General features: G+C 42.7%; 2 protein-coding genes across 2 annotated transcripts; one reads left to right on the top strand and one right to left on the bottom strand.

Annotated features, from left to right (window-relative positions):
- Positions 1-18,136: 18,136 nt before the first annotated feature.
- Positions 18,137-20,305, bottom strand: LOC119653935. Its single transcript, XM_038059095.1, has one exon. It carries the CDS (start codon positions 20,303-20,305, stop codon positions 18,137-18,139), a length of 2,169 nt encoding a protein of 722 aa, XP_037915023.1.
- Positions 20,306-24,507: 4,202 nt separating this feature from the next.
- Positions 24,508-26,342, top strand: LOC119656050 (splicing factor ESS-2 homolog). The gene is made up of 4 exons (XM_038062315.1): positions 24,508-24,727; positions 24,801-24,957; positions 25,133-25,437; positions 25,498-26,342. The coding sequence occupies exons 1-4, from the start codon at positions 24,581-24,583 to the stop codon at positions 26,302-26,304; spliced, it is 1,416 nt and encodes a 471-aa protein (XP_037918243.1). The 5' UTR covers positions 24,508-24,580; the 3' UTR covers positions 26,305-26,342.
- The last annotated feature ends 885 nt before the right edge of the window (positions 26,343-27,227 follow it).

A 27,227-nucleotide genomic window follows, 5' to 3' on the forward strand; every position in this document is an offset into this window, starting at 1 on the left:
CAATTATACAATGTTATGCGAAATGTGGACTGTAACATACGATGTGTAGCATCTCGAAACGCTTGCAGCACTAATACCAACAGCTCAACTACCAAACCATATTTCCACTTCCACGTGGTAACTCTTGCGCCTAAGAACCAAACAAATTATACCCACCGGTCCTCCAGATTGGGAATTGGGTAGGGCTGACAACTCTCCACGGAAAACCACGAAAGGAGTCACAGACTATATTGACTACTTAACGACGAACTCGGCCATAAAACTGCGCTAACATTTTGTGCAATTTTTCATGAAAGGTGTGCGCCCTGTGCAGAAAAAAAAACTGCTAACCAAGTATCCGTAAACCATGTGTTCGGAGTAGGTTGCCTAGTCAGCCAAACAATGAAGCTTTCTGTTATCGGCTTCGAAAACATAGGCGAAAGGTGCAGCACCTGCGATTGCGTGGCAAATTTCGAATTATATGCCTCATTAAAGTTTACATCCCTACAGAGGAGACTATAGACAGTAAAACGAATCCTATTCAAGCAATACGTTGGACTTACACAGAACTACCAATGACGGCGGACTGAAGATTATCCAATTAGCATATAATGGTTATTGGAAGTTCCTAATTTGCGGGGAGAGTGGTTCACAAATATAGATGGACCACTCCAGACGGGACCACTTTCAACCAAATTGACCACGTGCTAATCGAATGCCGTCACCTCTCAGCCTTAATGAATGTCAGAACATATAGGGAGAGGGGAAATGAACACTATGTCGGTTGCATAGTCCTCCGGGCTCGAATCACAATACCACCTCGAAACCCCTCTGACAGATGCGAGTGAAAACTGAAGTCATCCATAACAATAATAACATTCATAACGGAGAAATGGATGCCACGATCGCCGTAGTTAACAGGGAAGTCAGAACGACTGGTTCGACAATGAATGTAACTTTTACCAACAAGCCAACAGGATGAAGCCATATCACTTCCATGCTTACCCTACCGAGAAAAAGCGAGAAATCTGATTTCCGAGCGTACTTGAGTACTTTTATGAACTGTTTAAAAACCAAAATATCGGCAAGTTGGAGGTCCCGTCTACTGGAGACGACAGATAAATGCTGCCACCAACAACCATGGAAGAAACAGTACGTACAATCCATCGACTGAAGAATCATAAGTCGCAAGAAGCCGATGGAATTAGAGCTGAATTGGTTAAATATGGCGGCGACCAATTACTCGTACATCAAGCGATTCATCAACTGATGCTCAAGGTGTGGGACATACACCGAAAGGGGGAAATTACGCAATGCAGAATTATAAAGATATCCCGTTGCTGAGTACCATCTATATCTACAAGATATTCTCCGATATCTTGCTAGGCCGGGTAGTCCCATACACGGAAAACTTCATCGGTCTACGTCAAAGAGGCTTCACTCCAGGCAAATCAGCAACCGATCAGGTTTTCTATTTGCGGAAAGCGATGGAAAAATTGTTGGAATATAAGTTCCATCATCTTTTCATCGACTTCAAGGCCGCTTATGATAGCTTAAGAAAACTATACACGGCGATGAAAGAATTTGGTATCCCGGCCAAATTCATAAGGCTCATTGGTCCCTGACCAATGTGCGAGACCAGATAAAAGTAACAGGATCACTCTCGAGACCATTCATCACCAACAACGGCATCATCAAGCATTCTTTTTAAACTCACCCTAGAAAAAAGTGATGTAAATGCGAAAGGCACCATCTTCTTTGAGTCCACCCAACTACTAGCCTATGCTGACGATATTGACACCTACATTTATCTGATGCAAAAAACCTTTTGTCTGACGCAGACATTTGCCTGTCTGATGTCTTAAACATGCACAGACATTTGTCTGCTTGTTGTCTAAGGTAGCCGGAGACATTTTCCTACGCTAATCATAAGTTAATAGTAGTGTTTTCAATATGTATACCTTGCAAATACACTGGGCAATATTCTGTCATGTCGTGTTGTTCTCAGCGGGCGTTAGCCAATCTGTCGTGTTGTACGTAGAAGGGGGTATCGACAACATAGCGCACCTTCTGGAAAGTGGTGGTACTGTGGTAAAGTATAATCCATCCACTGCTATAAAATTACATCCACTGTGGTAAAGTACATCCTATTCTCACTATGCACTTCCTACCTTCCTGAAAATTTTGAAAAAGAGAATCACAGTTTACCCTGAGTGTCAAGGTGACCAACTACAACAAATTACTTTGACACTCCATTTAAACAGAATTGAAATAAGGAGACGGGATGGCCTCTATGCTCACTCGAGTCGCAGTCAGGGATGCCACTATCTAAGTCTGACCAGATAGGGGTCTATCTACCATGCGCTGATGGTATTAATATTTCTTCCCAACTTTTTATCAATACTCGTCCAAAGAGACGGTGGTAGGCTGGACTTAGCGTAAACGAAAGCAAAAAAGAAAGTCATGATATAAACCAAATAAGTGAGAATACCGGAAGCTGGGCGCTTCAGATATAACGATTTTGTGTTCATCTTTTGTGAGAAATTTCCTATGCACGTTTTCCACTTTATATGATCATGACGTCATACACGTCTTAGATTGTAACTTTGTTAATAATAGTTCGACTTTTCAAACTTTTCAAAATTGTGTAATACATTATTACTTATGATGTTAGGAAATTTGATACTTCTAGGATGAACTAATGGGGGGTTTTCGGGTAAATTTATAAAATACGGCAATATGCTATTTTTAACTTTATTTGAGCTGCTATCGGAATCAAATATATTTTGAAGTCTAGATTTTGTATAGTATTTTTCAGATTTTTTTGTTAGATATTTTCTGAGAACGACACCTGCCATACTTTTCGGGGCATGCATTTTGAGCCCTCACTCCCTAAGGTTTCACTCAATATCAGAAATAAGTTTCAAAAACAATTAATCGAGCCTTTTCATTTGATGTCCCATATGACCATATTCTGTGGAAAAAATACACCCCCATGTATCGGGAGCCCCCCTTAAACTCAACACAAAATGGCGCCACTGAATAATAATCGTTGGCGCAATAATCCAAATCCTTGCAGTGTGTTAGAGCACTTCATTCAAGGCCGTTACGGTACACTACAGCACACTGTAAGAGGCACTGTGGTCAGCGTTGCGTTATTGCCCTGGTTTAACTTAGGTACTTATTCACAGCTGAGCCGACTAGTATTCGACTTCCAGTCATGGTAACAAATCTCTCTTCCCCCAGTGCGATTTGAACAGCGACCTTCTGCTACAACAGGCTAGCGCTCTAACCACTTGAGCCATCCGGAGCAAATTCCGCCACTTGTTGCAATGTAATGTAGTAATAATACTGAATGAATTTGAAATGCCGAATCCTGGGAGCACGTTGGGTGCGAGATGAATGGCATATCAGGTACAAAACAAGTTGTATAAAATCTATGGTGAGCCAAAAGTCTCGACCATGACACGATGACAAAGACTCCTTTGGTCACCTGTATAAACGCTGCGAGGAAATTGAAGGGGAAATGCTATCAAGTATAAGAAATTGAGAAAAGTAACCACTGGACCGGGACAAAGAAGAAAGCCAAAGCCTGAGATGCGAAGAAGACGAGGGAACAACTTCCGCAACCATCCGCAGTCATACTGTCGTACCGGACAGATAAGCTGCCTTCGCCTTGGACGAAACCATCAGCCACAACTCGTAAACTTTTGAATTAGACTGAGAGAACAGATTCATTGACCTTTCAAAGTGGAAATCCGAAAATACCTTCAAACTGGAGCATCGGTTCTATGTATGTAGGTTTGAAGGTTTTCTGTAAAGGTCGTCCTGTGCCTATTGTTCTAAGCGGTCCCGCTTCCATTCTCTAGCTGTCTCGTTATGCTGTCAGAGTAGAGAAATATCCTAAAAGTATTTAGATAGTGACAAAACATAAGGACGTAGCTGACCTCGTGAAAGCTTCAATAGATTTAATCGCGACTATGTAGAAATATTAGGTAGAAAGAGGCTTGTCTGTAGGTTAAGGTTAAGGTTAGAGAATAAAAAAGATTTGACGTTGAAGGCGTAAGCTTGAGGCTCATTATTTGTTTGTTAACAATTGGTTTTCAAAGCTATCACTAAATTTTCTCGTCCTAAAAACACTGAACGGAGTTCTTGCTATATTTTGCCATGAACAATGTCACGGCAATGATTTGCTAATTCAGGCAATAGCATCTGGAATGAGGCATCATCGAAACATCAGAGAATCCCTTTCAAACGCCAGCACATTCCGTCGTTACACGTGAAAGACTTGGTAATGATTTTTATTGTGTATTTCGCGCATATGTGGCTCCGGAGCGGCCTCTGACTCCGGGCCGGGACCGTGCGGCCGTCGAATCATAAACGCAGCCGACATGTCTGTCAATAGCCTCATCATTTCTCCCTGGGACTAATGTGTGCCATCTCTCCACTGAGTCTTTTCATATAAATATAAAATTTATGGTTTCTGGAAAATGTAGAAATGCACTTAAACATAAATGGGCTGCTTCTTACAAATCTGTTCACACTTCGCCGTAATATTTTCGCGCTATTTTTAAAATTCGAAATGAGGTTTTTGAAACTCCGCTCCGATCGAAGGCGATGTCATCAAGGATATTACTTTGCGCCGCTCAGAGACATATTTCATAGACGCAAGTTCCTTTCCCACTATGACTGGGTACTCGCCGCTAGCTCCAGCTTTCAGATTGGGTTGTGTTTATCTGGCGAGCGGAAGAGTCTAGCATTGAAATTCCAGGAAATCGTGCACGTTTTAATCATTATTAATATCTTCAAAATTAGTTTTTCCAAGCGACTTGAAAGGGTACCACGAAGTCCGATTTGAATGTATGATGATGCTACGTGTTGGTAAACTTCGCTATCACTTTTATATAAGGTGATGCGATAGGGTAAGATCCCCATTTGCGCATCAGAGGAGCAGAGTGGAAGTTAACAGACGATAAGCTATTCGAAATTTGTGCGAAAATCTAAACTTTATCCTTTACCATAGACAGAATATATAAGAGAATTTTACCCAAGCAGTATTTTTCACCAATTTTATTCATTGATAAAGACTTGGCGGATTCCCGTGAAATAAGATTTGCCAAACTGTCAGACCTTCCACCTGGCACATTCTTTCGTCACCAATAAACAAATGACATTCGGCGTATGCATATACCTTCACCTTCAAATCAAAGAGTACTCAGAATTTAGCGTCGCTCTCCTATGGGTTCCCAGCAATAGAAGCATAGGAAGAGTAGGTTGAGGGCCAGATGGAGCTCTGCTCTGGATAGTCTACCGGTAGCCGTAGTTGACATTCCGCTGGCGGCTGTGAGAGTCGAATCTTTTCAACAACCGTTGAAAATCTGAGCCGGTTAGAATTGGATTTTCTTCCTCTTCTTATGGCCGCCACCATCATAGGAGTTTGTGCTATCAAAACGGCGCTAATCGGGATTCACGAAGTCAGAAATATCTACCTACTCAGGTTTCCCCATTCAAACAAAGTCGAGAAAGCAATAAAACAAATGAAATAGGGAAAAACAACAGGACCTAAAGACATCGTCTCTGAGCTCGGGAAAGTGAAGAGGTGGGACTCAACACTGTGGCTCAGTAAATTCTTCAAACGGGTTATTGAGGAAGGTAGAACCCCATCTGGTAGTGATGGTGACTTGATACGCTTGATGAAGGCGCAGCGGATCACGACGATGGTACATCATAAAATTGGGCGGAAAAGGAGCTGAAGGCGATTCATTTATCAACCTATGAAAAGTGTTACAATGGATATTACTTTGAAGTCAATTGACCCGTCTTCATTTTGTTGAAAAATTCTGGATGCATGCTTACATCTAAGCCGCCGCCTTCCGCCGTCTTCACGAGATCTTCTAGACAAGCGTTACAAGAGAGGCGCTGATATCGGCCTCGAAAGAGATCATCATCTGATGGTCGTTTACCTTCGCTTGCGTGTTGCGACCGCCGCTTCTCGCATGGTTGGTGAGCTAAGGCCCCCCAAGTTCAACATTGACCAGTTGTCACTCGACAGTACGAGAGTTATCTTACTGATTGGACGGCAGATACACTAAATAACCCTCCTAAAAATATGGATCAGCATTGGACCGCCATTAAAATGCTCTTTTCTCGGGTGCTACACAGACTGTCGGCCACATCCCAAAGATTAGGCATAAAATCTAGGTGACTGCGGAATCGTGGAAACGGTTCCATGAACGGAACAGATTGAAGACTATTAACCGCGGAAGTTTAATATAGAGTGCGCCGTGATAAAAGGGAATTTATTATTGCGCTGGTCAGAGTGACGGAAGTTGCTGCAGAACGCAATGATCTCACAGGTGTATACCGCATTGCAAGGGGTCGCAAATCTTTCGATAGTTCTATGATAGGAATGTTGACGGTCAACTTCTCATCCAGGATGGAGAGCAGCTGAAGTGGTGGAAGGAACACTTTACCACGGCTCTTAACCGTATCACATTCGGAGAAATTCTGCTTCTTTTGGATAAAATGACTAGTCACCATAAGGTGCGGATATGAATTGTTCCTCGAAGCAAAAAAGGAATCATCTTGGCCATCATTGCACTCAAACGGAGCAAAGCCGCTGGGATCCCGCGGATTTGCCCAATAATGGGCGGTGCCAAAGAAATAGATGTTGCCCGGCGCATTAACAGCGTCAGATGCGCTTTCGCTACTCTGTCTTGAAACTGTTCAGACTGTTCTGTACTAGTGTTCTTTCTGGGAATATCACTTGGAAAGTCAACTCCACTGTTACTCGAAAGCTCCCAAGCCTTCGTTAATACCTGTCTACGTCATATCATTGGAGTACGTTGGCTTGACACTACCTCAAATGAAAAACTCGGTTGGCGCACAGGCCTAGAACTCATACGCATCCTGATGGGAAGGCGGAAGTGGCGGTGGATAGGTCACATCTTAAAGAGGGGCGACCATTGCATTGCGGGCTACGTGATGCAGTGGAATCCACTCTCTAAAGATGAGATGAAGGTTCTAGGGGTTTAACGTCAGTACTTGCTGTATAGGTATAATCCCATGGTCCTCTTCGGACACGAATTGATTTGGAAACCACAATCAGAGCCCCGCCATGACTGGCACGGCGGTATTGGTTTATACTGAGTGCAGGCTCAGCATTCATACCAGTAGATGCAAGGTCTGTCTAACACCTCTGCGGCAACTAAGGGGTACGGGGCCCGAGTTGTACAGTGCACCTCCACGCTTGAGGTCCATGGAGCTCTGTCCATGATATAAGCATAACAACAACCACCATGAAACTCCCATAAAGGGGGCCAACCCCCAAATAACCCGGTAATGCCAGATTGGATGTTTTCACCCCCAGTCGCTGGATCATAATCCTCTACAGAACCGTGCCAACGGCTGGGAGAACAGATATGGCCCTGTACGACCCAGGATTACTCTTACCCTTCTCTAACAGCTTCAGGAGCACAACCACCCTGCATTCTTCCAGAATGCAAGGAAATAACCTCCCCGGAAGCCACATTAAAACAAACACTGGACATGAGATGGGATGGCCTGCCAGATGGCTTTGCACATCTCGCCAGTTATCCCATCCCAGCCAGGTGACTTCCGAGACCTGAGCTTCGCTATGCTCTCCACGATTTCACAACACCTCAGGAAAGGAATTGCTTCCCCTCCTTCAGCGCAATCGCCAGAAGGCACCGAAGGCTCAGATCTCGGAAGTAGTTCACTCAGCAAAGCACAAACACTACCACGCCAAGTCAGCATAGGTTCACCGTTATCCTTGATGCCAGCTATGTCGTGACTACGGTCCCTTCTGCATGTTCGGTAGATCCTACTCCAAGGGTCATCACTACGCTCACCAACGAATCACCTCCAATCTTCTTCCTTAGATTGTCTCAACAAATCTTTATAAGACGAGACACCTCGCCTACAGGCGAGCCCTAAGTTGGTCAACCTCAACATCAGGATTGACAGCACTTAGACGGCGCGCCCTTTGGAATCTTTTCCTTAGGCGACGGACTTACCTCCGCTTAATACGAAGAGTATTCGTCCACCAGGTGACACGTTTCGAGCCCTTCGTTCGGGCTTCGGAAGCATGTCATCATTGACGGGACATTCAAACAGAACAAATCATGCTTTAACAACACTTGGGACAATACCTCTCCCCACGTATAGCACGACGACAAGATGTGCGCTGGGCAACCTTGCTGTGCCACATAGGGAAGACTGCATTCGCGTCAATGCCCAGGATGATGGTGGAATCACCTCATCCAGGTACGCGGTATACTGCTCCAGGACATCTGCGGGGGGATAGTGCACGCTTAAGCAAAACCACCGTCCTAAAGGCCAACTTGAACGACCCCCTAGCAGTGAACACCCGTCTCATTGACTGCCTAGGGTTCCTGCAACATGGATATGCTAATCTTGTGCTCGCGCATGTGCTGGCCGAGATCATGCATCACGGAAGCCGCTCTGCAGCAGTGTAAGCGACATGGCGCTCAGGGGGGGGGGGGGGGGTTGATTCTCGCCACCCTTGCGGCGTAGATCGGGCACAACATGGACCGGAGCATATGCTCAGCCGGGAGTCCCCGGAACGCTTTGAAATCACCGACGCTCAAAACCCAGGCACCTGAAGCAGGAGCTACCTGGCATATAATAACCTGCGCCACTTCTTTCGATGGAGCCTGTTTGTTGCGGCTTTTCACCACAGCAGACCATGTCTCCTCTGGTTTTGGAATCACTGCTTCAATTCAGTGCTTCAATTTTGCCGTTGAGTTTGGCAACCTTCTGCGCCATTCTGGTCAATAGCCCGGTGTACCTCAAAATTATGTCATTGCTGACTTCACTGCTTTGCTCCGCTACACCTTTCTTTTTCCGCTGAGCATCTGACAAAATTTTTTTGACCGCACTCTGCAAATCAACCTTCTTCAGGGTATGCTCCTCAATGTTCTCCTCGTCAGTAGTAATAGGCTGACACTTATCTCCTGGCTCGTTCCAAACCTGATCAGCCTCCAAAGAAGTGCCCGTATCCGCGGGACGAGCTTCCCAATTATTTTTGCGAGGTGGCATATTCCTCACTCAAAGACTCGCGATATATGAATAAAAAGGAAAAAAAATATATGGCAGCCCCTCTCTAAAGATAGCAGAACAGTAGCAGTAAATGGCAACCATATATGGTTGCAGCACATGGAAAGTTTGAAAGTCCCAAGCTTTCGTCAACACTTTTCTACGCCGTGTCAACGGGGTAATCTAGTCTGATACAATTTCGGTACCTGTACCTGTACCTGTGAAAGATGGAAGTGGCAGCAGATAGGTCACGCTTTACGAAATTCTATTGCGGGCTACGCTATCCAGGGCTATCCCATTTGATTTCATCCGAAATGAGGATATTCGCGATCGATATGGAGTTGCACTAATCATAGAAAAATTGGGAGAGGGACCTTCGATGATATGGTCGCGTAATTCGCACTAACGAGAATTCACTTGCCAAGATTAGTCTGAACGCTGAAGTCGATGGTAAGCGACCAAGAGCCCGGCCGAAACAATGGTGGCTTCATACACTGGATGGGGATTTAAAGCCTCGCGGTTGCATCCAGTTCAGGCATTTGATAGAACCAAATGGCAACCGATCACGAAGAAAAAAAGACCTTATCAGAAGTAGAACCAGGCGCTGTTTTCATGCTTTATATGAAGAAAAGACCCCAGCTCAGGGTCTAATAATCCTACGTATGTACAGTACTGGGCAAAAAAAATTCGATCAGTTAAGTGCGTGTCACTTAATTTCGCGTAAGTCCGTTAAAATGGCTAGAATTCACAAGCGGTTTTTATGTTGCATAAATACAGGTGTGAAGAAGGTGTTTGCATAGTTAGATTGTAGTTTCTCGCAGTGAAAAGTTTTTGAAGTGGGTTAATTTAAAAAAAAATGGCAAAAACGCGTAAAATGAGTGACATCGGCAAAGGTGAAATAATTGCCTTATTTCATAAAAAAATATAGCACACCACAAATAGCGGTCGTTGTCGGTTTGAGTCAGTCCTCTGTAGTTGGCTTTTAAAAAAAAATTCTGGGCTACTGGGTCTACTGCCCGGAAACGGGGCTCTGAAAGGCCGAGAAAGATTACATCTGCCGAAGACAGACTGATGCGGAAATTTTGCCTGCGGGATCAGTTCAAAGTTCACCGGGCATTAGAAAAGAGCTCAAGGATACCATTTGGACAGAAGTTGATGCATCAACGGTTCGTCGAAGGCTCAGAGAGAGTGGATTTTATGGTCCTTTTGTAAATGGAAGAATGCGGAAGCAACGCTATTTATGGGCAAAGGACCACGGAAATTGGACCCTGGAACAGTGGCAAACTGTAATATTCTCCGATGAGTCCCAATTTAATATTTTTGGGTCGGATGGGATTCATCACGTATGGAGAAGATCAGGCGAACTATTCAGTGGGGAGTGTATCCAGACGACAGTACGCCAGCCGGTGAGCAGAATGATCTGGGGCTACTTTTCGTTTTACCATGTGAAAGGACTGTCATTAATTGATGGAAGAGTCAATGGTACAGCCTATAAACAAATCTTGGAGGAGCATCTGATACCTTGCATTGAAGAGCAATATCAGTATTCAAGTGAGGTCATCTTTCAGGACGGTTCTGCGCCCTATCACAGGTCCCACATGGTAATTAATTTTCTTTTTTATTTTCTCTAACTGTTTTATAAGAAATATTGAGGATTTTCCAATAATTTTCCCTTTTTTGCTTTGGAAGTGCGCAACTTTCAGACCGAAAACTCTGTACAGTAGCTGCCTTGGCCCGGGAACAGCCCAGATTTAAACCCCATCGAAAATTTGTGGGCACTAATGAAGAAAAAGGTAGCTAAGCAGAAGCCGAAAAGCCAACATGAGCTGAATTTAATCCTCTTAAGGACATGGAATGATGAAGTTGGTCTGAAGATCCTGCAAGGATTCAGATTTTCTTACTGATCGGATTTTTCCACCCAGTACTGTATATCAATATACCACGTTCAAGTCCTTCATTACTACACACATATTGGGTTGGAGAAAAATAAATGTCGTATTTTGTCAATAGATGGCGACACTTAAATATATCTTGTGTTGAACTTATCGCATCGGGTCACGGCGATTTGAAGACGACAATCTGTGCTACAAGTGACTCTTTAACAGTGTTGTGATCGTACGTTTCAGTCTCAAGTTAAAGCGCGTCAAAAATGGAATCCACCAAGCAAGAAATTCGTCATATTCTACGTTTTTACTGCCTAAGAGGTAAAAATTCAACGGAGGCGGCCAAAAAATTTGTGAAGCTCATGGGCCCGATACTGTAACGATTCGCACAGCACAGCGTTCGTTCTGGTGTAGTGGATGTCGGAAATGCACCCCGTACTGGTAAGTCAATCGTCGTAGAAACCGATAAAATCGTGGAAAACATCCAAGTAGACCGGCATGTGAGCATTCGCTCGATTGGCCAGGAACTGGGTTTAGACCATAAAACCGTTTGGAACCATTTGCAGGAGATTGGATTCCAAAAAAAGCTGGATGTTTGCGTGCCACACGAGCTAACCCAAAAAATTTTTTGGACCGAATCAACGCTATGATGCACTGCTGAAACGAAACGAATTCGACCCATTTTCGAAGCGGATGGTGACTGGTGATGAAAAGTGGATCACGTACTACAACCTCAAGCGAAAAAAATCGTGGTCGAAGTGCGGCGAGCCGACCCAAACCATCGCTAAGCCCGGATTGACGGCCAGGAAAGTTTTGCTTTATGTTTCGTGGGATTGGAAGGGAATCGTCCACTATGAGCTGCTTAACTATGGCCAGACCCTCAATTCGGTCCTCTACTGCGAGCAACTCGACCGTTTGAAGCAGGCCATTGACAACGTTCGGCCTTCTAAATGGCAGCAAGTTTACGAACAAAACGGCGCATATTTGACTTAAGGGGGTCATCCCGTGTGTCGGGTTGGAGAAATCGATTTTTTTATGCATGAATTGTATCTATATATAGTGGAGAATATGTGGGCAAACAGATTTTCCGATATTCCGAGTCGTTCAGAATTTACAAACAGGGTTAAACAGGTAAGGAATTTGCAGCCGCGGCGAGAGTACTCGATGAGAAAGAGCATCGAATCTTTTTTTACCTGTTAGTTTTTTACCTAAGCCTTATAAATTCAAACACAGGTATAAATAAAAAAGGAGGAAAACCAATCAATTGTCTAAACTTATTTGCTGTTTGGAATAAAAAGGATAATCCAGTCTAGAGTGAGCACTGAAAGGCTTTCAAGCTATACTCAGTTATTATATATTTTGTTGTAAGTATTGCGCTGTTTGTGTGTTCAGTGATTTTTTTAAATGGATCGTATGAAGGGAGATCACTTTAACGTTCAACGTCATGCTCGCACTAAAAAACGAGTATTTCATGGGAATCGATACTTATCAGAGAAGAAAAAGGACTTCGCATCAACATCAGCAAAGAAACTTGTAGCAAGCATGAACATGGATGTTCCAACTGCGACAAGTTTTGTATACTGGATTTTACTGGAGTTTTCTCCCGTATTTCTGCAAATAATAAAATATACGTAGCATTAAAAAAGGAATGCGTAGGACATGTCGATAAAAGAATGGGAACGCGGCTTAGAAATGCAAAGAAGAATCACAAAGGCATTGGTGGAAAAGGGGCTGGAAAACTTACTGATAAGGTTATTAACGACCTCACTACATTTTTTGGGCTAGCTATTCGTCGACACGCAAATTCGATAGAAGGAATGAAGCAAGAAATTTGGGCAACTTTCTTCCATAAATGTTCTACAGACAAAAATTCTCAGCATCAAAATTGTCCAGCAGGCGAGGACAGTTGGTGCAAATGATGCAAAGCGGAAGCTAAAGGAGAACTGGATAGTTTCCACCACGAGAAGGCACCTTTGACAGAAGAAGTTCAAACAGTCATCAAACCAATCTACGAAGATTTCTCACGAGATGATCTCTTGAACAGATGTTTAGTAGCAGAGACCCACAATAACAATGAGTCGTTAAATGCATTGATCTGGACTTTCGCTCCTAAACATCTTCATTCTGGAGCCAAGGTCGTAGAAATAGCAACTTTTCTGACCGTAATTATTTTCAATGAACGATTCAATGGCATTCTCAAAATCCTAGTGACAATGGGATGTTAAGTTGGTGACATATGTCAGGTTTACGTCGACCGCCGTTATGAACCGCGAATTTGGCGGTCCGAACGACGGTTGACTAACCTCTCTAAAAGAGCCAGAATTGAAACCAGGAAGCAACAATTGGCGTTACAAGACTTTTTTGAAGAAACGGAGGGTGCTCTCTATGGACCAGGTATAGCAGATTAATGGTGAGTTAAAACTTTACTGTTGATAATCACATTTAAATTTTCAAATGCGTTTTTCTTCAAACTGCATCTTGAAAATCGGCTGCCACCGTAGCTCAAAATCTATCCAACCAAATTCTTTGAAATTTTCACGACTTCTTTAATACATATTTCTACGGTCCGCAAACTAGGATAATTGCAATCGGGCGGGTTGTTTTTTTTTATTCATAAAAAAAGCCGTAAGAAAACACAAAAATCCAAAAAATTAAGTTTAAAAGCCCAACAAAAAATTTACCTTTTAATATTTTCTAATTATCCTAGTTTGCGGACCGTGGAATATTGTCCACATCAAAATGCCGTTTAGTTTTCTTTCCTCAGATGAACACAGTGCCCTCCAGCGTGGCAGCAGAAAAACATCTTTTTTGGAGATAGGTTCATAAATTGACACGTATTCCAAAAACTAGCTACGATATCAAGCTGCATCAAAATTCATCACATATACTAGAGATATCAATAAACATATGGTGAAAAAATCACGTTTCTATCTTGATCCAGTCCTCTAAAATAATTTTTCAAAAAAAGGCAAAAAAATGGCCTTCACACGGGATGACCCCCTTAAATAGGATAATTCTAAGTATGTTAAATAAAGCGTCAAATTTCGATCACAAATACGACATTACTTTTCCCCATCCCAATGTATTAATTTCAACCAATTCATCCAGATCAGGAAATATGGTTGCATTTTTTAAGCACCTTTACCTTTTATCATAATATACGTACATATATGTGTAGATTTTATTATGCATTTATGTTTTCTTATTCTTAACTTAGAGATAATTCTATAATAATAAAGAAGAATTTTAATGATATGCTCCGTTATACGTACCAGGAGATCCGCAAAGCGTTTGATTAAAGATGCATACATAATATCAATGATCAATGCAAGCCACTGTTGGTATTGTTTCACGCATCCTGAGGTAATTACGTATGTCTCCTTCGTCTGCACTCACTTTTGTAATAAACTGACGTGAGCATGCCGAATTCTTTTCATTTGCATCTTTACTTCACAATTGACGAGCTTTCTTTTGTTTTCCAAAATTAGTTGATGCCACTAAAATGACTACCACGACCGCATCACCTTGTTCCAATGTGGATGCCGCAAGGGCAACTAATGGTCCAACCAAACCGTGTGTACGCTCGTCACCTGTACAGGTATTCCTGCCAGCTTGCCCGTATAGATAAACCTGCACTGGAATACTGCTATGTGTATGGTCAGCCTGAAATTGGTGAGAAACAACCTAAAATCTCTAGTTTAATGTTAATTGATCATAAATATTGTAACGTATGGGTTGACTATATTTTACTTAGTTTTTTTAGATGGCTGCGGTTGCTAACGACCTACCCCATTGTAGGAATTTTACTTTGCAATAGAACGTTTCCCGTAATTTTGTGACTGGAGTTTTCGGCCTGGGCGCAGGTATTCCGAAGTTTATTCCGAATTTCGAAACGAACATTAACTGAAACAGAGAAATTAATTACTTTTAGCAAATTAGTCTTTTTATTCGTAATTTAAAATTCTTCATGGAAAGATAATAAAAGGTCGCCAGGTAACCAAGGGACAATGCAATGATTAATAAATCAACATTGAGGCATCTGTATTCCTGTCCACAAATACTTAGCAACTGGAAATTCTCAGTGAACATTGGGATCGGGTTAAATTGGACCAATTGCAAAAGGATTAGGAAGTAAAGTAAAAAAAGTAATTCTACAAAAAAATACAGATCCATAATATTATAATGCAGTCTCCTCTCGGATGAGGAAGATGGAAGCAACGGATTTTAGCTCTCCAAGTGGTAAGGAGTTGAACACTTCGCATCCACCCGCGGCTTTGACCAACCAGATTCATGTTTGCCCACGGGAAATCTGTTGATGACATGAATTCCACTTTGGTAGTAGTTTATGTTTATGGCAGCCGGAAAGAAAAGTACCGCAACTCCCATAACGCGAGGAACTGAGAATCTGACTACGGTCGGTCTGTCGATTAGACCCAAACTGAACGCAACAGGCTCTTCAGTTAATGGTGGTTTTCACATTAGACTATAGCTATGTCTACAAACATAAAGGTTAGTTTAGTTCACTTTTAGCATGCCGAAGTCTCTTTCTATCTACTGGCAGCAAGGCTGACTAGGTTGCAGAACTGCCCTTATATATTTCTGATACAAGAGTGGTTCGATTTAGCAAAATTTGTGGTGTTGAATCAGTATAGAGGTCTTTTTCGATGAGAAATTCGCGAGATCGAAAACCTCCGTCCTGATATCAAAATTATTGGAGGCAACCATGCTGAGACAACTCTGTTCCCCGCACCTAACTACGGCCACTTTACAATACCAGGTTAATGGCAAGAGAAGAAACTTTATAGTTGCTGCCACTTGCAGTTTCCACAACGTAACACACTTAAGGAATCGGACCTTTGCCAAGACTGCAAAGTTCCTGCACTTTCCTCACCTACCCCCTGAGGCGCTGCGGACCGACTTGGGACCGGCTATGGCTGAGTATTATTATTATTAGAGCTGTACAAGAAGCTACTGAGAAAATGTTCGGTCGCTAAAAGATAACATGTCTCAAGGATGTGTGGACATGGGATTTTTGGTATAATAAATCACAACACGAGAATTTAAATAAACGGACACGCTTTATTCGAACTTATCGCTCTCGTTCCTCTCACTCGACTGACTTCACGGCAGGGTTGTACTTTCGGTGTCAGGGCTTGACAGCTCGGCCTCTCCTGACATTGAAATCGACCCGATTTCAGGTTCATCGTTTTCATCGGACTCCTCGTAGCAGTCAATCTCCGGACTCAAGTAACACCACGGCTTGAGCTTGTCACTCGTGTAGACAGAACTATAGCGTCGTCGACCTCGAATATCGGCAAGGTCCTCTATTACGTACCGGTCGTGTCGTAAAACCTTCGAAATTATATAGGGACCTTTATATTTTGGCTCCAACTTGTGCGATTCGCCTGTTGCGGTCGGAACGTTTTCCACAACCACAAGATCTCCTTCTTCGTACGTCGTAGGTGATTTGTGTTTCGCGTCGAATCTTAGCTTCCAACGTGTTTTTTCATTCATGATTCGTTCTGCAGCCTTCTGACGAATTTCGATTGATGTTAAGGTCGTCTCGGTATCGGTATCGTTTTCGTTGTTTAAGGCCTGGATCATTCGATTAGCAATTACATCTCGCAGTTCAAAATCGAAGACGATTCGATTCGGTGTAAATCCGGTTGTTGAATGTTTCTGGGAGTTTAAGGACCACTGGATCATGGGTAGTAAAGTGTCCCATTCGTGTCGGTTTTCCGTTGAGCAGCGCAGATGGGAGAGTATAGTTTGATTAACTCTCTCTACCTGCCCATTTGCCCGAGGCGTACGGACTGGAACCTTGATGTGAAGAATATCGTTACGATCGCAGTATTGTTCGAATTCTTTTGCTGTAAAGGCGCTGCCTCGATCACTGATAATTCGCTTCGGTAGTCCAAAATAAGCAGAAACGTCAATCAGGAGTGCTATAACGGATTTAGCGTTGGTGGTTCGGACTGCTCGCAGAATCGTATATTTACTAAAGGGATCACTAATAGCAATAATGTGATAGTTTCCCTTTCGACTACGTGGAAACGGTCCCAGATGATCAATGTGTAGACATCGGAAAGGGATCGGCTCGATCTCTTCGAAGTACATTTTTCCCTCACGTTTTCCGGTTGGTATCTTGTTGAAACAACATTCAACACACGACGCTAAATACGACTTCACATAGCGACGCATCATTGGAAACCAAAAATAATCTCGAAGTCTCGCCAGTGTTTTCTCGCAACCAGGGTGTCCAACATCATCGTGGTGACTGCGCACTACTCGCCAGCGCACAGGATTGGGTACGACAAATTTTAGGTCACTGCCCAAGCGTCGCATCAATCTCCCGTTTTTCAGTTTATAGTCAGTTTTAAGCTGCGATTCTTGAGTGGACTGTGTTTTTCCGGAAAGTATGATACATCGATAATTCCCTTCAAAACTGGATCTTGATGTTGCATTGATGCTAACCAATCGTTTTCGTTTATCTCGACCACCATAATAAGATTGGGATGGGCAGATGGCTCGGCTGGCTTACGGCTTAATGCGTCTACGTGATGCATTCGGCTTCCGGAACGATGTGTGACTTCAAAATCATACTCCTGAAGTTTTAACCACCATCTGGCCACTCGATGATTTAATGGCGTCGTCGTTTTTGTACTCGATATCGCATTACAGTCTGTGATAACTCGAAACCTTTTCCCCAGCAAATAGAATCGAAAGCGTTCCAGTGATTCCACTATTGCTAACACCTCCAGTTCGTTGCTATGGTATTTCTGTTCTGCGTCTGAACACTGTCTGCTATAGTAAAATACGGCTCGCCATGTAAGTTGGTCTTCTGACTGCATGAGTATTCCGGCCAAACCAATCATGCTTGCGTCAGTGTGAACTTCGTGGAAGGACGTCGGTCTATATAGCGCCAACACTGGTTCTTCACTCAGATGCTTCTTCAGCAAATTAAAGGCGATTTCACACTCTTCGGTCCATTTGAATTCTCGAATTTGGTTTCTCAATAGAGACGTTAACGGCTTTGCTATTAGCGCATAATTTTGCACAAACTTTCGGAAGAAACCGGTAAGACCGAGAAAACTTCGAACTTCGGTAATTGAGGTCGGAGTCGGGAAATTCACAACGGCATTGATTTTACAAGTACCGGGCATGATACCATTTTCGGAGACGGTATGTCCTAAAAATTATATTTTTCGAGCGAAGAATGTACACTTCGATGGTCGTAGGGTTAAGCCTTCGTTTTTCAGGATAGTCAATAATTCTCTCAGAAGATCCATTCCTTCAGCAATATCTCGGCAACCAATTATACGAGTAACCTCGTCGATGTAGTTGATCACACGTTTCGATTTCATTTGTCTGATGATTCCGCTTATAACACTCTGAAACTCCATTGGAGCATTAACCAAACCGAACGGCATAACATTAAACTCATATTGGCCGTTATGAGTTATGAAAGCTGTATATTGCTTTGAGCTTTCAGTGAGTTCTATTTGATAGTAGCCAGAAAATAGATCCAATGTTATGAAGTAGGTACTGTCAGCAATTTGAGACATGATCTCATCGACAGTTGGCATAGGATACGGGCGTTTTCTTGTTGCTTCATTAATCGCTCGATAGTCGACGCACAATCTGTCTTCACCATTCTGTTTTTTCACCAATACGATGGGTGAAGAGTAAGTCGAGTTGCTGTGACGAATAATTTCATTATCTAGAAGTTCCTGTACGATACGGTCCACCACTTGACGTTTCGCTAACGGGATACGGTATGCGCGGCTTTGGATTGGTTTATCGTGTATCAGTTGAATATCCATCTGCTTCGTTTGACACCTTCCCATTTCAGGTATTGTTTCGGCAAAGCACTGTCGAAATTCCGTAATCATTTCGTTAAACTGTCGTTTTTCGTTGCTTGACAATTCTGTTTCAGGTTTAATATTTAACCGCTTAATAGTTTCGAAACGGCATCCATCGGAATCGATAATCATTCGACGGTTTTTACTCAGTAATACGTCAGAACCTAGTAGTAGCGCGTTAGGAATTAGATTGTCATTCACAACGTAAATAACAGCGTTGACAACGCACTCGTCTATGGTAATCACCGCATTTATTTTTTTATCACAAACGAACGAACCACCCGCAAATCCGTTAAGAATGATGGGGTCACACGGTGTTGAGTTTCTTGCAACTGATTCGCGCACTAGAGTTCTGTCACTGCCCGGGTCAATAAAGGCATCGACGACCATATCGTCTAATAGAATGTTTTTCGTGATGCGACCGGTTTCCCGAGACACTTGATCTGGCACTCCGTCCGATACCACTTGATTAATATTGCGACTCGCGGGCAAGACACTTTTACAAAATTCAGTTGTATGTCCTGTCTTTGAACACTTTGCACATCGTTCAAGTCGCTGCGGCTGAGGGCAATTCACCGAAATATGTCCCGGCTTAAAACAATTATAACAAACACGGTTCGCGTTTTTCACTGGGGTAGCTGTCAGTTTTTTAATCGGTTCGAAATGTCCGTCGTTTTCCGGTTTTCGTTGCGATGCCTCTGGCAAACTTTGACGGTTCGCTAAAAATCGGTTTACCGCGTCTAACAATTCGTTCGTTGTTTGAAAATTTAATGGAGCGATGGCATTTTGAAGAGGGCCATGATTCAGCCCACGTCGGATATACTGGATGATAGCGGCATCCGATGTTTGTCCTTTTCTTCCCTCGGCGTAAACTCGGTAGAAAAAGTCGATGACTGGTTCTGTCGGTTTTCGTATATACGAACTCATACGAAAATGAATGTCGGCTTCGTTCTCCACATGGGGAAATTCGCTCTCTAATGCTTCGGCAAAATCTTTTAAGTTTTCGAATATTAATCCACAAGAGTCGAACCACAATTTCGCCGGACCGTTGAGTTTCGTTTGTACTGCAAATACCACAGCGGCTTCGTTCCAGTTGTATGCTGTGGCTAGCTGTCGGACTCGTTGAATAAACGCTTTGGCGGTTAATGACGAAGTTTTTGTCGGTTCAAAATCAGGAAGAAGTTCAACGATATCTCTGATTGAATGAGAATGATTGAAATGATCGTCGGAGACGATTTTCTTAGGGATATCCGAGTTGTGCTTCTCCGATTTGCTATCAATTTTCTTTGAAAGGCTCTCGACTGTGGCTGCAAGCGAGCTCACGACATCTCGGAGCAATTTGAGCTCATTGCTTTCGTCTTCGATATCGAATTCGTCGGTGCCAGCGCCTTCAATAAGTCGTGTTACTAACTCGGCTTTTGTTCCTTTTGTCGATAAATCTCTCTCCCGTAGCAGTTCTCTCAATGTTCCTACTTTCAGAGATTCCGCTTTTATCAAAGGCATTCTGTTTAGAATGATGAACGGCACAATAAAAAAAAGGGTTTTTTAAAACACAAGCGAACAAGCGGCACTTCGTTTGTTTCCGTGAGTACGACGAAGAGACACACGGCGGTTTCGCGATGGTTGTTTCGGAAGCTAAACGAATATACAACGGCTTAGCAATATCTGTCGTTTGCTAAGCAGCGGCGTCGGCGTACGGTGGATTGTGACGATATTCGAATCGCCAAGTTTGTTTCGGTGAATAGAACGACAAACGGCAAAGATAGTCGGTGGCTGAGCGAATGTTATCGATGACTAAACAATGGCGGCGGCGGCGGTTGATCACATCGAAAACGAAAATGTTACTTTTTTTTTTTTTTTTACTTTTCAATTTTACGATTACGATATTACGGCGATTGTGTATTTAACCAAAAGATCCCACTTCTGATCTGTCAAGGATGTGTGGACATGGGATTTTTGGTATAATAAATCACAACACGAGAATTTAAATAAACGGACACGCTTTATTCGAACTTATCGCTCTCGTTCCTCTCACTCGACTGACTTCACGGCAGGGTTGTACTTTCGGTGTCAGGGCTTGACACATGTCATAACTTTCCGTTCTCAGTTTAATCTCAGAAGAATGGTTATCCAAAGGAAGAAGGAGCTTCACCCGTAAACTATGATTTTTAAAAATTTGTTCAACTTGGAACAAAACCTGATACAAAAAATTGTATCGAAATCCCGAAATCATTTTTTTTAACCATAGTTCAATAGCATTGCTACACGTTTCAAAATACATATCCATATCATATGCACTTTGGTTGACTTGAGTGGTGCGTTGAAAAAGCTATCATTCAATTCGACGGTCGTTTTCGCATTTTATAACTTTTTGAACAATTTTCCTCCCTGTCTTATTCCCCTCTTATCTTGACTGAAACACAATTCTCAATTGATATTTCGACGTTCCGGTAACGATGAAGGTACTTCGTAGCCCTATGTTCGACTACGGAAATTCTTATCAAAAATTCACCTTTCCAATATTTAGAGAGCATCGAAGACTTATTCCGGCGCTAATATACAATTCCCTGATAGTACTTATCCTAATTCAGCCTTCGGGATAATCTTAGTATTTTTCCGATACAATAAACTCCCCTTCGATTTGTGTATTTGTCCTGAAACCCCTCATTACTCCGAATATTAGAAAGATGTCAATAGAATCTATACTAACGTTTGCAACGTCTTCTACTCCATAGACCACCCCTTGCCTCTTACCAAACTCCATATGGATTTCCAGCAACTATTCGTTCCTGGTCGAGATCTTACTTAGATGGGAGAGTACATGGCGCTTTTTTCAATGCATCCAGTCTTCATTCTTCTCTCATCCAGGGTACCTCAGGACTCTATCCGCGCAACAACCGGTATCTGATCTAGGTCTGCCTTAATAAGGAATTTCAGACATCACGGATTTTCGCCGAGGTCCACCAATTCGATATCCATAAAAGCTGTCTGGCGTCCTGACCTACGCCATCACTCCATCTTAGGCAGGGTCTGCCTCATCTTCTTTTTCTACCATAGATATTGCCCTTATAGACTTTCTGGGCTGGATCATCCTCATCCATACGGATTAAATGACCCGCCCACCGAAACCTATTGAGCCGGATTTTATCCACAACTGGACGGTCATGGTACCGCTCATAGATTTCGTCATTGTGTAGGCTACGGAATCGTCCATCCTCATGTAGGGGGCGAAAAATTCTTCGGAGGATTCTTCTCTCGAACGCGGCCAAGAGTTCGCAATTTTTCTTGCTAAGAACCCAAGTTTCCGAGAAATACATGAGGACTGGCAAGATCATAGTCTTGCACAGTAAGAGCTTTGACCATATGGTGAGACGTTTCGAGCGGAACAGTTTTTGTAAGCTGAAATAGGCTCTGTTGGCTGTCAAAAATCGTGCGCGGATTTCATCACCATAACTGTTATCGGTTGTGATTTTCGACCCTAGATAGGAGAAATGATCAACGGTCTCAAAGTTGTATTCTCCTATCTTTATTCTTCCCGTTTGACCAGTGCGGTTTGATGTTATTTCGTTTTGCCTTATCTGGCTTAGTCTTTTAAATGCAGACACCTACTGGTCAGAGTATCTTTAGTCAAACCTTGACCCATAATACCGATGGTGCGTCGTCCATTTAATGCACTACACCAAGATCTGCTCGAAGGGTTTGAAAGTTTTGCAAACATACGTAAGATTTCATTATAAGAAAAAATTTAATGAAAATTAAAGATAAATAATTTTAATGGAATAATAAAATAAATAAAGATATTTATTTCATAGCCGATTAGAAAATTGCTTCTCCCCTGAACCCTAGAAACCCGATTTCATGTTACACGCTAAGGCGCCTTGGAAACTTAATCAGTTATCAAGATTGCAGACATTAATGACCTTCCTCCCCTCCTCACTTGTCCCTGTTTACTATATGCAGACGACCTTAAGCTGTTTTCCGCTATATCGTCGTCTATGGACTGTGTTCCTCTTCAATCTAACCTGGACATTCTGGTCCGTTGGTGCTCGACTAATGGTTTAGCGCTAAGCGTTAGAAAGTGTCACTCTATGTGCTACTTCCTAAAATCCTCACCCACTTCTTTCTCGTACTCTCTTAACGGACATTCCTTATTCTGTTTAAATTCCACTCAAGCCCTTGGAGTCACTTTCGACAACAAGCTCCGCTTTGACACCCATTGCCTCGAAGTCACCAATCGAGCAGCAAAATTGTCAGGCTTTATACTTCGCCCCTCCTCTGATTTTGACTCCATCCAACCCTCCTTAGTTCTCTTCAATTGCCTCGTGAGGAATACCCTCGAGTACGGCTCCGTGATCTGCCCGTGTGATTGTCTTACCCTTGAAAATGAGCAACGTAAATTCACCCGTTCCCTCTTCTTTAAGAAAAGCTTTCCTCGTGTGGACTACCCCTCCCGCCTCCGCTTTCTAAACCTTCCCTTCCTACAACAGCGTAGATCCTATCTGGATCTATGCACATTTTTTAAACTTTCCTCGGGTCTGATGGACTGCTCCGCCGCTAACGACATCACCTGCTGTCCTGTGTCTTATAACACACGTAACGCAGACATTTTCAACATGCCCTTCGCAGAGCTCGAAGTCTACTTTCATTCCCCGATTCCTAGGCTTTGCCGAAATTACAATGCACAACCGTTTGGTCCTTATCACTTCTCTACTTTAAGTAGTTTTAAACGTAGCATAAGACTTTTGCTTTCTCCTCCTCCTGAGAACAATAACTAATTGAAGTTTACTCTGTTTGTTGTCCGTTAAATTAAAGAAATAAATAGATCTTCTAGTTTATGTGTAAGCGGAGGTCACCGAAAATTCTAGAGTGAGGACGTAGAGGCAAGCATAACATTTCTCCTCTTGATTTCAACCTGGTATTTTAATATGACCGCTGCTAGATCCTCAGCACATAACTCTTTTAACATAGTTGACTCTGGTAGCATGTATTTATGTTAAAACAGTTCAAAAAGAAAAAGAAAGAAAAGGAAAATTTAGAAAAGCATGTTGCATTCAGTGTTGGTCCTACTGGGGTCGCCGGGTTCCTCCCACAACCTATCGTTAAATTTCAAGAATTCCCGCATACGGTGATACTACAATGCCCTAGTCCATGTTATAATCTTAAAATCTTATTCTCAAGAAACTTCGCCTACTTACGCATTTTTCTCCGGTTTGCATAGATTCGTTCTTACAAATTGGCATGAAAAATGAAGAGTAACGGCTGATAGAACTATACTGGGCAAATTTACTCAGAATGGAACCATCCAGGGTGTCAGTTCGAAACACTTGCAAGTAGGGAACATAGCAAAGTTTCTGTCGGTTATAGGTTACCATAGTTTATAGGTATACTATAACCAGTAAAGGGGCATTTAGAACGCAGTGCGAAGTCCTTTGACAATATTATTTAAAAAAAAATTGTCGCTATCGTTATTATAATAGTGAAGTTTTAATAAAGCCAAAAAACCTTCCTTAATGGTGTCTAGGAATTTTAAAAACAATTTAACGCTCGATATGAAAACCACTCAATGGTAGTCTCTCCCTATCTTTTAACTTGCTAAGGTTTCGCTAGACATCACTAGATGGCGCATGGGGCAGCATCATTAACCGTATCCATTCATACAGCTGACTTTTAACTTAATTGACAGAAAAATAGGTCTGACAGCTCGATGTTGTCATTCTACGCTGGGTATCGGTGAGGTCCTCGACGATCTTCAAGAAAAGGAGTTGAATTCGTTGCGGCATGGCTACGCCACCTGGACAAAAGGCACTAGAGGCTATTCGTAGCCAAGCAGATGAAAAAAGTGGATTTAAAGTTCCCGCAGTGCCAACCGCTAAGAAGAAAGTTAAATCAAAACAAATCATTCTTCCCGAGGAGCAGTACATCGCGGTAAGTATCAACGCAACAACAAATGATTGCAATCGTATGAATTATGGATTAATTATCGAACAATTGCTTGCAGATACTAGGCAAGATTATCCAACGAGATTTCTTCCCTGACCTGGAAAAGCTGAAGGCACAGAACGACTATCTGGACGCGGTCGAGAAAAATGACATTGCGAGACTGCGTGAACTCTACGCAAAATACAGTGGCAGACAGTTCCCTAACGCAACTGGCAGTAAGTATACGTAACAAAGTTGCTTGACACATTCTCCTCCTTTAGTACTTCCTTGCGAATGCTATCGAAATTTCTTAGGAAAGAATGGTTCCCGCCTCAATCATTGTGAAATAGTTTTGTTTGCTGCACAATTTATGGTACGACTTCTAATCATTTTTTACTATTCTTGTTTTAGGCAAAAGCCCGGCAACATTTGAAACGCCCATTCGATCTGCAAGCAGCACCCCTCGAGTTGGTGGCACGCCCAATAGTAACGTGTCCGAAAGCGAGCAGCAGACCGACCAGAATCCGAACATTGCTAAGCACCACAGTCTCGACTCCTTTTTGAAATCATACACGAGTGAAGACAATGAGAGTTTCCAAACAATCATTGAGAGTGCCAAGGAAAAGCTGGAACAAAAGCTAGTGGACCTCTACAAAGTTCGCCCCCTTGCCATTACGGATGACCCAGAAAAAACGGAAACGCCTCAATTGCAAGTGGTAAGTATTACCTGTTCTCTATTCCAATAGGAAATCTCATTGCAGAACGTTTTATTACAGGAACTTAGCAACCCTATTCGCAACTCGATTATGTTCATCCCAGACGGAGTAGATCTCATGCCGGCGGAGAAACTGGAAATGGCCAGCAAACAACGGGAAGTGTCGTACGCCAACACGCGATTCATACAGAATCCCTTCAACGAGAGTCAAAATAAACAAACCATTACCGAGCTGGCTCGGACGCAGGCCAAGCATTTGGTCGGCAAAGTGGGCGTCGACGGAAATATTGTTCAGACGTCGGCAAACGATGGAAGAACATTCGATTTCGTAAAAACTCCCTCTCCTGCACCTGGGGAGGCGTGCACCCCGCTGATGACTTGGGGTGAAATCGAGGGCACCCCGTTCAAACTTGATGGAAGCGACACACCCTACCGACCAACGACAGGCCCTTCTTTTCGTATTAATGAAACTTCCCGAAGAGAAGCAATCGCACATGAACTCGCCGAGAAGGCAGGTGAGCGATTGCGTGGGCAGAAGCGAAAAGCAATGGAAAGTGTGAGAAGGAGCATGGCATCACCCTACGTTCGCATGTCAACAGATCGTTTGGCATCACTATCGCCTGCTGCAAAACGTCTCGCTGTAGACAAATTGGGCCTTCGCACTTCTACTATGACACCGTCTATAAGCAGCAGCTCGACGACGCCACTGGTTCGTCCAAAATCCAGCCCTTCTCCCCTAGTACGGAAAAAGGTTCCAACGCCTGCAGTGCCGAGTAAAACTTCAGAAACCCCAATTCAAGTGAACTTAACGGACAATTTATTACATATTCCGTCGTCGAAACGACCGAAAGCTTCAGATTTTTTCTGAAGCTTGACTTAGTTTTTAATAAAATTATTCCTAAAAGATTTCATTTGTTTTACTTTTGCAGTTCGATGCGTAAAAAGGATAATAGATTGAAGTTCACCGAACTTGTTTGCACTGATGAAGGGAACAAGTGGTTCCCGAAATATCGGTATTTGCAAGAATAAATACCCACACCAACGAAAAAGAAACAACAAGTTTTATTATTTCAATTAATTAATCGTTGGAAACACCGCATAATTTCACTCTGAAGGATAATAGGTTAAGATGAGGAAAGGCATAAGGAGAGAGCTTACGGACAGCAATTCTATTGAAAATTTTGCGGCCAACAGGTAAATTATTGTGTTGGTCAATGCATTCGTAGTTTTTTTTTCGAAGAAAAAAACAATTACAACAGTATATCCGCCATTACTGCTTACGACCTACACCTATCTTTTCATCTATTTTTTTATACCGTTTCGCCAAAAGTCGTGCCGCTAGGAGTCGAAGAAATTGTTAAGTTAAGAGGTGCTAAAATGTAAGGAAAAGGACACTGGACAAGGCGAATGGAAAGTTGGACATGTCGCAAAAGCCGAACACTGCAGATGATAATCCATTTCGAAGCCGATGTTAGCACTTTTCTTATTACACATTTCTAGAAGAAAACTCCTATGAATACTGCTGATGGCAGTTAGCCAGATCGAAACGTGGCCAACGACACCCGAGAAAAGAACATTTTTAATATTTTTTTGGGTAGGGAGGTGAAATGCATTTACGCACTTCTGTCTTAGATTATCTTCTAAAACACCCCCTATAGCGTCTAGGACTCTGATCCGGAATGATAATAATAATCGGTGACTCAACAACCCATATTGGGCCAGGGCTTTGAAGTGTTAGAGCACTTCATTCAAGACCGTAGCGGTACACTACAGTACATTGTAGGGAGCAAT

Source organism: Hermetia illucens, chromosome 4 (assembly GCF_905115235.1).
Source record: "Hermetia illucens chromosome 4, iHerIll2.2.curated.20191125, whole genome shotgun sequence".
NCBI lineage: Eukaryota > Metazoa > Arthropoda > Insecta > Diptera > Stratiomyidae > Hermetia > Hermetia illucens.

Bases quoted from the DNA above. Each gene is read 5' to 3' on its own strand.
- LOC119653935 (XM_038059095.1), bottom strand. From the start codon at position 20,305: ATGCCTTTGATAAAAGCGGAATCTCTGAAAGTAGGAACATTGAGAGAA.
- LOC119656050 (XM_038062315.1), top strand. From the start codon at position 24,581: ATGGCTACGCCACCTGGACAAAAGGCACTAGAGGCTATTCGTAGCCAA. The intron at 24,728-24,800 runs GTAAGTATCAAC...AATTGCTTGCAG, and splicing joins CCGAGGAGCAGTACATCGCG to ATACTAGGCAAGATTATCCA. The intron at 24,958-25,132 runs GTAAGTATACGT...TTCTTGTTTTAG, and splicing joins GTTCCCTAACGCAACTGGCA to GCAAAAGCCCGGCAACATTT.